This window comes from Mya arenaria, chromosome 14, assembly GCF_026914265.1.
Source record: "Mya arenaria isolate MELC-2E11 chromosome 14, ASM2691426v1".
Taxonomy (NCBI): Eukaryota; Metazoa; Mollusca; class Bivalvia; order Myida; family Myidae; genus Mya; species Mya arenaria.
This window is the reverse complement of record NC_069135.1, coordinates 61,186,087-61,202,133: the sequence shown is the minus strand read 5'-3', so window position 1 is coordinate 61,202,133 and position 16,047 is coordinate 61,186,087. Positions and strand designations below refer to the sequence as shown.

Sequence of the window (16,047 nt, the reverse complement as noted above, 5' to 3'; positions counted from 1 at the left end):
GCGTTTCGAGTCAGAAATGGTGCATTTTGGGCGTATTATAATTTTCTCCTATACTGAAATTTAAAGTAAACTTGGACAACTTTGGGGAATGGGTGGGTGCGCCCCTACTGTGATATTTGTATGACCTTGATTATCGGTTGAAAGTGCGAAACTGCCACCTGTTTTTGTGACCTCGCACATCGGGTGAGATCTAAACTGCCACCTTTGTTTACGACCTCGTACATCGGGTATATTGCAAACTGTCACCTCTGTGTATGGCCTCGTCCATCGGGTGAGACACAAACTACCACCTGTATTTGTGTCCTCGTCCATCGAGTGAGATGCAAACTGCCACCTGTATTTGTGACCTAGTCCATCGGGTGAGATGCAAACTGCCGCCTGTATTTGTGACCTCGTACATCGGGTATAATGCAAACTGCCACCTGTATTTGTGACCTCGTACATCGGGTATAATGCAAACTGCCACCTCTGTGTATGACCTCGTCCATCGGGTGAGATGTAAACTGTCACGTCTGTGTATGACCTCGTTCATCAGGTGAGATGCAAACTGCCACCTCTGTGTATGACCTTGTACATCGGGTGAGATGTAAACTGTCAACTGTGTGTATGATCCGTCCATCAGGTGAGATGCAAACTGCCACCTGTGTGTATGACCTCGTCCATCGGGTGAGATGCAAACTGTCACTTGTGTGTATGACCTCGTCCATCGGGTAAGATGCAAACTGCCACCTCTGTATATGACATCGTCAAACTGCCACCTCTGTGTATGACATCGTCAATCGGGTGAGATGCAAACTGTCTTCTCTGTGTATGACCTCGTCTATCGGGTGAGACACAAACTGTCACCTCTGTGTATGACCTCGTACATCGGGTAAGATGTGAAATGTCACCTCAGTGTATGACCTCGTCCATCGGGTGCGATGCAAACTGCCACCTGTGTGTATGATCCGTCAATCAGGTGAGATGCAAAAGGCCACTTGTGTGTATGACCTCGTCCATCGGGTGGGATGCAAACTTCCACCTGTGTGTATGACCTTGACTGTCGGGCGAGATGCAATCTGCCAACGGTGTGTATGACCTTGGTGAAAGTACTTTTATTTTTATCAAGGGGAAGTAACGCAAAACAATAACATAATTTAGTTTAAAAGTTAGTTCCCTTCCATTACAGACAGGAAGTTATAAACAGGAAGTTCTTAGTTTCGTTTTCAAAAGGCTTGTCTGTACATGAAGTTTTGTTTTTCAGACAAAATTAATTTGATAGCACGTCCACACCGACATTAATCTGACGAAAAACGTGCATTGGAAAATGCTGTAAGCCGATTTCTTCATATTGTGTAAGTAGATACATTATAAACTGAACTATTTCTAAAATGATTTTGCCATAAGTTTACGATTCAAAACTATACGAAATTGACACAGAAATTTTCTATATAAATGAACTTCCCCTAAAAATATATTATAAACCTGTGTGTTTAAGAAATTCAATATAGCTAATTCGTAATAAAGATTATTCGCAGTAAAGTGAATGAGGCGTAAAATATTAGGTCCAAAGTACCGTACATGCATCCTATAGACCAACAAACACATGTTTAGCCCAAACAAATGTTTGTTAAGGGTAAGATATCTCAGAAAACTAGGTAAAATAAGTAGTTTTTTAATTAAAAAAGGTGCACAAAATAGAGTAGAATTTAGTATAATTTAACACATGCAGAAGAGAAAGAATGTCACCACTGATATTGTACATTTCAAATACGACTTAAGTATTTAAAATGAATGTAATTGCGATGACTTTTAAATAAATCATTTTTCTCGCGTATATAAGCAAATCAGTTTAAGCTGTGACACGCGTTATCTTTTGTACATGTTCAATATGAGTTATCACGGAAGGTGAATGAAACCGTAATAACTGAATTCTCTTTATTTACACTTTTCCTTTGTATAACCACAGAGTGTCGACAATAATTGAAATTTGTTATTCAAGATTGATTTATTGTTTGTAATTACTTTCCGTGAGGTGCCAATGGTAATATTAATAATACATCTGTTTGACAAATGATAAACCCACAAATCGGAATTGGGACGTGTACTAACTGACCCGGGTCAGAACATTTCTAAATATGTGCAGTACTCAAAACTGATAAGAAAACATAAGCCCCAATATCAACATCACCATATATTTCCTTTTATAAATGATGCGATACACACACATTTCCTTCTTATCTTAAAACCACGTTTAATATTTGTTTAGGTGACATGTACGATAACATTTTAAACTCATTGAACTAATGTGTCTTGTTATCATATACCCGATTTAACTATAGAGTACTGTGTCCTGTATATTGTATCTTGTGCTTGTAATAAATAGTGAAGATATCAGAATTGTGTCATATATCACCTGAGAAAGATAAATAACAAAAAGACCAGCATTTTAAACCATATACGGCAATGAATTATTTCTCATAGAGGTGCAGTTAAATTTATATCCAATATAGTATACGCATATATTTGATTTTGTGAAGATCGGTTTAAAAGGACGAGAGTGCACTCATGGTATAGGTATCTATCTTTCACCCAAGAAGTTGTGGGTTCAAGCCCTACCAGGGAAACAATCTCGTTTTCTATCGAAATGGAAACGCTGCCGTACTTAACGGATTCGCGAGTGATTAATAGAAATTACAGTAAAACCCCTCTATTCAAACCACCCCAGGGACTGGATCAAGTATTCGTATAACTTAATAACGAGGTGCCCGTTTTTTGTGTTTTTTTTTCAGGGGGGGATTGGGGTTACAAACATTGAATTATATAGAAAAACAAACAGCTCTAAAAAATTCGGGGAAGTCGCATTTTTCACAGGCATTTGAAATAATTCAAAATTGTCTATGATATATGTATATTTCAAAACTTCCATACGTTAAAATGAAATACACAAAATCTAATACAGATTAGCATGACTTTAAATGTTTTAGCAAATCAATATACCCGTACTCCCAAGAGAACTACTCAAAACGGTCAAAAGCATGCGGTCACACGCACACCCTCTTATCACAAAAACGTACGTGCAAACACACCCCCTCTCCCCGAACACACGGTCGCATACACCCACTCCCACAACCCCATACACGTACGCGCACACGCACTCCCTCTCAACGAACACACGGTCGCGTACACACACTCCCACACCCCCATACGCGTACGCGTACACGCACTCCTTCTCAACGAACACACGGTCGCGTACACACACTCCCTCACCCATATACGCGTACGCGTACACGCACTCCCTCTCCCCGATCTTACGGTCGCGTTCACACACTCCCACACCCTCATACGCGTAAGCGCACAAACAGTCCTTTTACCCTCAACGCGCCTACGCGCTAACGCACTCGCATGCACACACATACTCACACATGTACTCTCTCTACCCCGTACGCGCACTCCCTCTCCCCGAGAACACGGTCGCTTATACATGTACTCCCTCTCCCAACACACCTACCCGAACACACACTACCACTTCCCTACACGTCAACGCACACATACACTCCCTCTCCCCGAGAACACGGTCGCTTACACATTGACCCTCTCCCAACACACCTACCCGAACACACACTACCACTTCCCTACACGTCAACGCACACATACACTCCCTCTCTCCGAGAACACGGTCGCTTACACATTGACCCTCCCCTAACACACCTACCCTAACACACATTACCACTTACCCACACCTTAGGCACACACACTCTCCCTCTCCCCAACGCAGGTACGCGCACATGTACAAGACCCCCACGCACAGGTACGCGCACACACACACCCTCTTCCCCATGCACGTAAGCACACATGCACGCCATCACGACACACACACGTTCGCGCATTCGTACTACTCCTCCACCCACACACTAACGCGTACTCACCTCTCCCCACAGAAACGTACGCGCATACACACTCCCTCTCCACTCACACATGTACGCGCATACGCACTCCCTCTCCCGACACTCTCGTTTGCGCATACAAACTCCCTCAACGCACACAGTTGTACATGCACACGCACTCCATCTCCTCACACACACGTACGCGCACATGCACTCCATCTCATCACACACACATGTATTCGCTCATGCACTCCATCTTATCGCACACATGTATTTGCACATGCTTACCCCTGTCTCCCGCACACGTATACACACACGTTATTTATCTCCCACACAGACATACGCACGCATGCTAATCCCTGCCCCCCACACACGTATGCACACACGTACTTCATCTCCCCCACGCACATACGCACGTATGCCAAACCCTGTACCACACGCACGTTCGCGCACATGCACTCCATCTCCATAGACACATGTACGCGTACACGCACGCATGCTGGTACACATAACATTAATTGCAGGAAATACTATATTTGCAGGTAAAATCAATATTTTAGTCAAATTCAAATAATCTTATTCCTTTGCTGTAACAAATACGTTATTATTCAAGGCTGATTTGTTGGCTTAAAATGTAGGTTAAAATCTAGAGATAAATAATGAGCTGCATTTGAAGGTTCGTGGGTCTAGGACCTACATTTAAAATATACTTCTTTAACTTATTTCAGTGAGGGTGTATTCAGAACAAAGGCTGGGCAATATTATAAAGTCCATACAAAAAGTGAATTTCAGAGTGTCAGCAAAGTTATTTGTGATTTCACCTTTATTCGGTCAGGATGTGTATATGTTTGTCGTTGTATTGTGTGTTTAACATATATTAAATACTAATTGCACGTATTGATATTTGCCGATGATGAACATTACGAAGGTCAGGTCGACGAAATCTCGGCCATCTGGTAAAGTGTAAAACTGCCACCTGTGTGCATGACATCTGCCACAGCATGACTCTTTGTTTGATAGCAACGGTTGAAAGTGCGAAAATGCGACCCGGGTTTATGACCTCGATCATATAATGAAAGTTCAAAGCTGCAATCTGCTTTTATGACCTCGGCTACATTGAAAAATTGCGAAACTGCTATCTATGTGTATGAACTCGGCTATTTGATGAAAGTGCGAAACTGCCACCTGTCTGAGTAACCTCGGCTAACAGATGAAAGTGCAAAACCGCCATCTATGCGTATATCCTCCGGTACCTGATAAAAGTACGAAATTTCCACCTGTGTGCATGAACTTGGCTATTTGATGAAAGTGCGAAACTGCCACCTGTGGGTATTTCCTTGATTATCTGATTAAAGTGAGAAACTTTCACCTGCGTCTATGTCCTCCACCATCTGATGAGAATGAGAAACTGCCACCTATGTGTATGGTCTCGACTTATTGATGAGAGTGCGAAACTGCCACCTGTGTGTATGACCTCGGCTATCTGATGAATGTGCGAAGCTGCCAACTGTGTTTTTGACCTAAACTAACTTTTGAGTGTGCGAAACTGCCACTAGTGTGTATGTCCTCGGCTTTCTGATGAATGTGCGAAACTGCCACTTGTGTGTTTGACCTCGGCTATTAGATAAAAGTGCGAAACTGCCACTTGTGTGTATGACCTCAGCTGTCTGATGAAAGTAAGAAACTGCCACTTGTTTGTATGCTCTCGGCCTTCGGGTAAAAGTGCGAGACAACCACTTGTGTGTATGACCTCAGCTATCGGATGAAAGTGCGAATCTGCCAATTGTATGAATGATTTCGGGCGCCGGATGTAAGTGCCAATCGACTACCTCTGTGTATATGACATCTTCTGTTAGGTGAAAATGCGAAACGGACATCTCTCTGTATAACCTCGAGCGTCGAGTTAAATTGCCAAACTGTTACCTGTGAGTATGACCTCCCTTTGGTAAACATAAATTGTAATCTCTGTTAAAGACCTCGGTTATCATTTGAAATTGCAAAAATGCCATCTGTGCATAAAACGTCGGTCAACTGATGAAAGTGCAAAGCTGCAACCTGTGTGTATGACCTTGGCCATCTTATAAAATTGTGAAACTGCCAACCGTGTGTATGGCTTCGGGCGTCTGATAAAAGTGCGAGCCGATCAGGTCGGTATATGACTCTGGCCATTGATTTCATGGGCGAAAATGCCACATGTTTACTTGACTTCGACTATCGGATGATACATGGAAACTGTGTCCTATGTGTATGACCTCGTTCATTGCGTGAAACTCGAAACTGCCATCTGTGTGCATTACCTCGGCTGTCTGGTGAAATACAAAACTGCCACCTGTGTGTATGGCCACGACCGCCGGGTGAAAGTGAGAAACTGCCAACCTTTTGTATGTCATTGGCCATTGGATGAATGTTCGGTACAACCATATGTGTGTATGATCTCGGCCATCAGGTAAAATTGTGAAAGTATGTGTGTATGAACTCAGGGATTGTTTGAATGTTCGAAAATGCCACCTGTGTGTACGACCTCGGCCATCAATAGAAAATGCTAAAATGCCTGTTTGTATGACCTTCAATGTCGGATGAATATTCGAAGTTGTGTGTATTTCTTCAGTGCCCGGATGAATGATCGTAACTAGGACCTGTGTGAATGACTGTTTGTTTTCAGTGCGGAACTATAACATGTGTGTATGACTTAGCCATTGGGTAATTATGCAATACTGACATATAGCTTAAAGGCCTCTGCGATCTCATGAATTAGCGAAACTGCCACCTGTGGTAGGATGAAATACTGTTGTTATTCATCAAGGGTAGAAAAAAATCATACAACTTAATTTAAACCGTAAGTTCCCTTCCATCACAATCAGGAAGTTATGAACAGGAAGTTGTAAGTTTCGTTTTTAAAACGAGGGTCTATTTATGACCAAGTTGTATTTTTCAGACACAATTTATTTGGTAGCCGGTCTACACCGAACTAAATCTGTCGACAAACGTGCACTGGACAATACAGTAAGTAGATTTCTTCATATTGATTGTAAGGTAGATATATACTCTTAAATTTGTCTAGGTAGTTCTTGAAACAATTTATCTCAATTATATTCATCATAATTGTCCAAAATGGAGACTGGAATTCCATGTTAAATTTACTTTCAGTTTTATATTTATAAAACCATGATTAACAAGAAACATATACAAACTTTGTAATAAAGTAAATAGGGCGGACTATATATGGTTTACCGTCTCGTACCACCACCAAACAGTCCAACCATTATGTGTATATTGGCAGAAGTGGACCTTTGACCTCGACCTTTGATTTCAAAACTCTAATCTAAATTGATTGACTATTTGTGACCACGTAGCTATACATTCCCTTTTAAAAAGGCTTATATTGTTTTATCGGTAGAAAAATCTTATAGTTATTTTTTTGGTTTGATCATTGTATCAACATATACTGTGATCCCTTAAAGAGTAAATCGTATTGAAGATGTTTTTTACGTGTTCACCATTCAGTTAACAATATGATATAATTTCTCTTTTTCCTATAAAGTTGGATGGTTTCTTTAGGGTGCATTTATAGCGCTGCCTCGCGGTGCTCTTCCTTTCTGTGGAGTATAATTAACGTCTGGAAAGGGATATAAAAATGGCAACAAAACGAGGCGAGAGAGAGAAAGAGAGAGAGAGAGATAGAGAGAGAGAGAGAGAGAGCGAGATAGACACAGAGAGAGAGAGAGACAGAGAGAAAGACAGAGAGAGTTCATAAGTCATATTGTAGCTACGCTATATTTCTTTCTTATTTAAGGCACTCAGAAGGATGGATGCAGTTCCAGGGCGAAAGGCGAGAATGGCATCTTGATTGGCGCCTGGCCTCACCTACTGCCAGCCGTGCGTGGAGGACGGCAAGAAAATCCTCCCCGAGGCCTTCTGTCCCGTCTGCAAGGAGTTCCTGTGTTCTAACTGTGCCCGAGTACACCGGAATCAGAAAATAACCAAACGCCACGCCCTTCAGGACAAGGACCGTATGCCTTCCTCATTCCACGAACAGAGTGAAGAGGAAATGTTTACAGAAACATGTCAGCGTCATGCTAAAGAGTTTATCAAATATTACTGTCAGCGTCATTATGGACTTTTGTGTGGAGACTGTTTAATTGAGAATGAAGATCATCGCTCTTGTAAAGTAGAGAAAATTCAGCAAGTGGCAAAACGGTATAAGCAGGGTGCAGAATACAACAGCCTTAAAACAGGACTTGTCAACACGGCCAGTGACATTAGCAAAATTTCACACGACATACAAGCGATCATGAAATCAGTTGACGAAGAAAGCCTTACCAATATCAATGAGCTTCGCAAATTCATGAATAATATAAACCGGTACCTGCAAAAAAGGGAAAACGAACTCTTGGCAGAAATCGATCGGAAGAAACGGACATCCAAGACACTGCTAGATGAACTGAAATCAAAATGCACAAATATGAAATCATCCATTAAAAAACTAAAATCGGAGCTACAAGCACAGGACGACAACAGCAATCAGCTATTTATAGTAGGAAAGCGAGCTATAAAAGAGCTGGTAGGTCTCCAGGCAGCCCTGGAAGAGGTGAGCAGGAGGAGTGATGTTCCCCGATACATGTTTTACAGTGACCCCTCAACTGAGCAGTTAATAGCTTCTGAAAAAGCAATAGGAAGGTTGGAAGAGGACAATGAAACGTCGGTTTTTGGTCAGCAGCAAAAACAACAGCAGACGAAGCAGGAACAACTGCAACAGAAGACGATAGGGCAGCAAGAACGACAACAACAGAAGGAGAAGCAGCAACGGCAACTCGCGACGATGCAGCAAGAACAAAAACACATGCAAGGCGTATCACCAAAAGGTTTGTGTACAATCACACACAAAATTGACCTTGCCCTATGTAGTGCAGTCTATAAGTCTCTTTTCAAAAGCCTTTTGATGTCGCTCAAGCTTACCAGGCACATTGACGCTGCTTTAAAAGCTATGTTGTAAATTACTAAACAAAAGCAAAATAATTAAATACTGCGACAAATAATATTGCGCAAATCTGCTGACGTCACACAAATAAAAATGCATTCTTAATTCCTCGGCCAGAAAACAACCTCGGGTGTATGTGGACTGTTTACATTCTCAGAAATTCGTATGTTTAAGTCCGCTGCAAGTAGATCGCGTAGTAATTTAATTTAGCAGTTAAACTTAATGACTTAAAGCTCTTCGGAAATTTAACTATGTTTGCAATAATACACTTTACTGGCAATCAATTAAAACTTAGATAAATAAATACAAGGTAAAACACTAAATTTAATTAATGATAAAAAAAATTAAAAAATACGAACTACTTCAACTGATGAACCGTCATACATCCGAGGTTGTTTTCGATAAAAATGGACGAGGAGCCCCGAATGAAACAAATGTGACAGTGTTGAAATGACATCATTAATCAAAATATTGCGTAATAAAAATTGCATTTATTATGAAAGCATGTGTCTTTTAAGACAAAAGAAAAAAACAAAAACTAATAATCAAAATTCATATGTATGCAATTTAATAGTCTTCAGAACTCATTCCAAAAAGGATTTTTTCACTGCACAATCCCGAATTTGATGTTAATAGACCATTGTGCTTTTGTAAGAAGGTTTCGTTTAAATGATTTGTTGGATACATTGTTAAGATTAATAACTATTCCCCAACATAATAAAATGTTATAGATCTTTTTCAGTAAAATGATTAAATGGTGATCTTAGATATTCAATGTCTCCGACTGACCAGTGTGCTTTAAGATATTGTTGAATTACTATTTGGTACTACAACCAACTTTCTATGAATGAAAAGTATTATACATTTGTGAATGACATTATAACCGTGGATATATAGTAAATTATTAAGACTGGTACCTTCCATTATCACCGAAAAAAAATATTTGTGTCGGATCGATTCGGCCGAGATATCATTTCGGCCTACTTTTATTTATTAATGTTTGTTTAAATCGTGTGAATTGCGCTTTGAACTTTAAATTTAAATTGTTTAAATTTCGTTATTGCGACTTATATTCATTAGTAAAATCGTGTAAATTAAGCTTTGTACTTCCATTATATATCACTTAAATTTAAAATAATCAATTAATGTCGTGTTAAGGCACTTATATTTGTTATCAAATGCATAATTTAAACTATTATTCACAATATGCCCATAAATTCTCAAATGCGTATTTACTACCACAGCGTGTATATAAATCGTTTTCACAGAAAGTAAATTTCTAAAATAACGAACTCGTATGACCGGCGACCAGTCAATGCAAAAAAGAGAGAATAATTTTTTTTTAACTTGCTGTTTTAAACATTTAGCTTATTCGTTTTATATGACGTTTTGGAAGTTTTACACGCATCAAAACGGCTATTGACGACAAATTTAAAGTAAAGTTGAATAAGAGTTGATATCATTAACAAATCTTCTTTTTTCATAAATAAAATTTATCCGTATACACTTCCCCATTAACAATTGCAATCATTTATCCCTAATGAAAACTCGTTATGCAAAAATGATTTTCGCATACTTTTATATTTTTTGTAAAAAGAGACAACAATATATGAACTATCGACACTAGGATTAATTTAATAAAAAGATCAGATATGATAACAATGTTTATTATTATTATTATTATTATTATTATTATTATTATTATTATTATTATTATTATTATTATTACTCTTGCTATTACTATTATAATTATTATTATTATTATTTTTATAATAATAATTATTATTATTATTATATTATTATTCCTTTTTAAATGTGATGAAACAAAACATTTTTTTGTTTTTGTTATTTATGATGGCGTTCACTTTCAGTCCTCTTTAAAGACAGTGCTGACTTAAGCCGGGTTATGTTCAGCAGGCAACCTGATATTTCAGTGAAGTCATTAGATGATACCCGTGACTGCTGGCTGTCCAGTGTTGCCCACCTAACCGGGGACAGACTCCTACTGGTAGATCGCGCTAATTACTCATTGAAGCTGGTGGACAGTGAGAATAACAAGCTGGTATCCGAAGTGAACCTGCCAGGTCAGCCGTGGGACCTGTGTCTCCTGCCCGGGGACAGGGCTGCCGTCACTTTACCTCATGTGGATAAGATACAGTTCGTATCTACTCAGGGAAATGTCACGCTACAGCGTGCTGTTAATGTAGCTGGATGCTGTTGTGGAATAGATGTCTGTGATGACAACTTGATAGTGTCCTTCGTCAACCCAGGTTATGTTGTGTTAATGGACATGAAGGGAAAGGTGAAGAATAGTGTGGACAAAGACACCAGTGGAAAACCTTTGTTTGAGTATCCCGAGTATTTGACAGTGACCAGGGTGAGCCAGACTCCGGTCATATTTATCTCAGACTGGGGCACCAACACCATATCCAGGCTGAGCATCTCACTAGAGGTGGTCCAGACCTACCAAGACCCGATACTGGACTCACCACGTTGCCTGGCAGCCCTGGGGGACAACCAGCTGCTCGTGTGTGGGAGGGACAGTAACAACATCCTGTTACTGGACACGCTCACCGGCGAGATAACCCAACAGCTAGGGAAGAAAGAAGGGATAGAGATGCCATACAGTGTGGCTTACTGTTCACTGAGAAAGATGATGTTTGTCACCTGCAGTCAGTATGCCAGACCTGAATTGAAGAATTTCGTAAAAGTATTCAGCTTAGTATAGATCGAGTCTACCAATTGATATTAGTGAAATCTGTATCAGGTGTGAAGTATTTGTTATGTTTAAAAATAATTCTAATGTATAGTATCGTACTGAATATACGCTTATACAATGCTTAATATCACATATCGCGTAATTTAATTCATTCGAAATTATTGGACGGATAAATGACTTTAAATTATGTTGAATTTTTACAGTTTTCATAAGTGACAAGTCGGGTAGTAATTTGCTATTAGACATGAATATACGAGTATAAGTTGGCTTCTTACCACATATAAACGAAGTTTATGTAAAATGTGTGAATGTTTAAACATTGTTTTGTGTAAACGAATGATCAAGAATATAGAGTAATAGACACGGTGTGTCATTTTTTCATGCAGCTTGTATTTAGTAAATATGATGTTTATAATGTGTTTATATTGAAATTTAACTCACATGTACGTGTCCTTATACATGTATATTGAATGAATAATTCTAAAGACATTGACCTTAGTGTGAATTGTTTCCAAAAAATGGAATGAATTATTTAAACAGACATAAACCATAGTAAAAAAGTTCCCTCATATATTAATGATTCAACAGACATTGATCAATGTGCAACTTGTTTCCTCATATATCTATTGAATAAATTATACAAACAGCCTTTAGCTGATTTGTAAGGGGTATGGAAATCGTGGAATTCAAAGTCAATTTGTTTAGCATATATTACCATTTGTAAAAAAAAGGTGCAACTGGCATAGTTTAACACTCCTGATGATTTGACACACTTTATCTCGTATGAACAAAATGAGGAAATAATACATTCTCTAAACCATGGAAGAGTCCCTTTAAAATACAACTGTTGTTGTGTGTCCTGCATTACGGGTATTTGTTTGGAATCGAATGCATCACCCATGTCCAATTGACGTTCAACATTTTATTTCAAATTATTTGTAAATTGGCCATAATAAAGTTTCAGATGGGTTTTTTTTTCCCGCTTTTTTGCTATAATAACTTATATACGCGTCGTCGGTTAGTGCAAAAAGGCGCTATCTAACACCATACCATTTTTCACATCTAGTGATACATTTGGCGCCACTTGAATATAGTTTTACATCATAAAGGTCTGGAAATTCCTTGAGAGATGCCTAAATTCAGTTATATAACTATATCAATACCAATTTTTAAATTATATGTTCAAGATAGCTTCGTTAAATGCCTGGCACTTCCTGTATTTTTGTGAACTATTTCCTAGCCTGATATTCAGCCTTTCGCTGAAATGTATGTGATAACATACATGGATATTTCGGTAAAGTTTTGTTTAATTTGGCAATTAATTTATAACAATGCTTTCAAAAATGTATTTTGAACGTTGCTGACGTCAACATTGTTTTATGTACGTAGTCGTTATGCTGGTGTTAAATTGTGATAATTTGTAGAATTGAATGCTAAGAGTACGGCATGTATTCCAGTTACAAAAACCATTATTCTATGTTATAGTTAGATGACCTTCAGATAAATAATAATGCTAAGGAATGGGCAGAGTGAGCGTTAGCGTCAGAGCCATTCTCAAAAACTTAGATTTCACTTCATGTTATCCAACTGATTTAGAATGTAACTCTATTAGCTAACGTAAATTCAACGTGCAATCAGAGTTTTTGTCGAAACCGTGCACTTGCTCAATATAACCGGAAACAGCATCATACGCGCAGGTGGCCGTATTCTGACATGCAACACATCGCCTACCGGAATTGCGACACATGAAGAGCATTCATTTTATTACAAGACACTTGTTGAGTGTGCAGACGTGTTTACTGGCCTGTATTCGTTTTCCGAGTGGTTAAGAATTTAACCACCCCGTCCTAACAGCACACGATGCAGCTTTTGACACAAGAGTAATAACAAATAAATGTCTTAGCTATAGTTTAAGCCATTCCTACATTTATGGTTTTGCGGATAGTTTATGACTATGCAAAGTAATCTTTCCTGGATGTACAAGCTACAAATTATCTGCAATCGACCAAAATATATTGAACATATACTAAAAAGCTCACAACGCGGACGCTGATCTTGCCGCATTCGCAGCCCTACAATAAACAGTCGACGCTCTTCCGCAGAAGGTTCAGATAACGTTCTTCGTGACCCTCATTATAAAATAACAAGAATTAAAAATGAAACGAATCACCTGCGGAAATTTTATAAGCTTATAACTTTAAAGGTATAAATAAATTCCGAAGCTAAAATATAGGCCGGTACTGGACTGCATGGGCAGTTGCTCCAAGCAGCGTGCCACGTTTCCGGGTGCGATTGTCAGTTGTGCTAAACAGATTAGTAAAATTGGTTAAACCAATTGCACCTTCATAATTTATTTTACTGATTCGAATATTTACTTAAGCTTGTTCAACTCCTTCAGATGTTACGGAACGTTACGTCATTTACTTGAAAGTTACTTGTTGTTTCAGATGTGAGGTTTAATGACACAAAATTTAGCCCCGAAACCTCATTGTTTTTACATATCGAAAATTTGAACATTTGGCTATATGATACAAATAGTCATAGAGAGCGCCGTCGTCTGAAGCACTGAACACATTTGACGTTGAACAAAAAATACGCAAAATGCGAGTTATTCTGATATTTTGAATTTGTATGTGTACAAATTTTAAAATTGAATTTCATTATAATTGTTTCAGTGCATATCTTTTATCAATTAACATGAGGTTTTTTCTATAAAATTTTAATATTTATTGACGCCATTCAGGATAAAATTAAAGAAATTATGGTGCCTTTAATGATAACGGGGTTTTCCACTTACCTTCATCGGAAATATATTTGTTCACATAAATGATTAAAGCAAGCCTACCTCTTTATGCTGATCAATTTTCAGTACATTTAGAAAATATTTCATTTTGACGGCAAAATTTTGTTTAGGAACGTATCCTATTAAGCTCAGGTAAATTCGAATACACAAATGATATGATCAAATTTCACAACATTTTATTCCAAAAATAGCACAACAAGGGTTGATCAACTTTTTGAAGATTTTACAATACTCATACACTAACAAACACATTTCATCTCATTAGATAAATCACATTTACATTATTTATTTAAAATATAGTTTGGGGGATAAAACTACTGTAAATTTATTTTAATGAACATGGTGCTTATCTATATAATTCGTACTCTGCTGTACTCTATTATAAACCTATGTCTTAAGACATGTTTTGGCATAATTGATACGTTTCTGTGCCAAAGACACAACCAATGAAATTCTGATAATCTTGAACAACTCCTATTAAATCATATATATTTTAACAAACAATAGACTATATCATAACAAACTAATGCCAGAACAAATATCACATGAGATCAAGACAAATGGAACACATCACCATTAACACTCAGACAAATGGAACACATCAACATAACAGTCATATTAAGAGAATATTGAAAAATAAATTACCATGCTCACACTCAGGCACAAGGGATATAATTATATAGCATAACACTCAGACACAATGCAAACAATTCAACAACAGTCACTTGTTAGAAACGAAGTAAGCTATTCAACTTTAAAATGATCACATGCAGAGACAAAAAGGAGAGCTCTGTTTTCAATGGGAACAATTCAACAAGAGTCACTTTCAGAAACAAAGGCAGCTAAATTACATGATCACATTCAGAGACAAGATGAAGAAGTATATAGTTATACACTCAGCAAAAAAAGAGACCAATTCAACATGATCACGATCATAAACAGAACGAGCTATTCGACACGATCTCACTCATAAATATAGCGTACATTTCCACATTATCACACACGGAGACAAAGCGGAAAATTCATGGTCACAATTAGAGACATAGGGAACAATTTAACATTATCACACTAAGAAAAATACATTGGTATCACACAAAGGGACAAATTGCATTTATCAAAATTAGAGACAAAGGGAATATTTAACAGTAACACAATTATAGATAAAGAAGTAATTAAACACTGATCATATTTGAAGACAAAGGGGAACATGCAAAGACAACGATGTCATTTTTAAATGATCACAATCAGAGATAAACAAAAGGCCTATTTTACATACCGTACTCAGAGTCAATTTAACATTATCACTCTTAGAGAAATGGGGCCTTTTAACATTAGCAACACCTCAAATCTGATATTTCGAACAAAGGGGACATCAAAACAGAGTGAGTTTTAGTGACAAAAGAGAAACCTTAACATGTTTTAGCTCATCGTTGAAGGAAACATCTCATTCAGAGATAAAAGAGACACCCCTACATGTGCATTTCATCGACAAAAGGAACATCTCAACATTATAACAATAGGAGACAAGGAACTTCTTCCTTTTAATCAGAAATAAAACATTATGGTACTTTACCTTAAATCAAATTTAGTATATTATAACATTCTGGTTCTATGGAAAATATCCAATAAGAAAAGATACACTTATTAGCTCTCCATTATTATCCCATGGAAAAGTGGGAAT

At 38.0% G+C, this 16,047-nt stretch overlaps 1 protein-coding gene across 1 annotated transcript; it reads left to right on the top strand.

Moving 5' to 3' along the window:
* Positions 1–1,252: 1,252 nt before the first annotated feature.
* LOC128216349 (uncharacterized) lies at positions 1,253–11,572 on the top strand. The gene is made up of 4 exons (XM_052922908.1): positions 1,253–1,334; positions 6,802–6,869; positions 7,660–8,728; positions 10,716–11,572. Exons 3-4 carry the CDS (start codon positions 7,879–7,881, stop codon positions 11,570–11,572), a joined length of 1,707 nt encoding a protein of 568 aa, XP_052778868.1. The 5' UTR covers positions 1,253–1,334; positions 6,802–6,869; positions 7,660–7,878.
* The last annotated feature ends 4,475 nt before the right edge of the window (positions 11,573–16,047 follow it).

Coding starts and splice junctions, on each gene's coding strand:
- LOC128216349 (XM_052922908.1), top strand. CDS start 7,879: ATGCCTTCCTCATTCCACGAACAGAGTGAAGAGGAAATGTTTACAGAA. Junction 8,729..10,715: donor GCAAGGCGTATCACCAAAAG/GTTTGTGTACAA, acceptor GTTCACTTTCAG/TCCTCTTTAAAGACAGTGCT.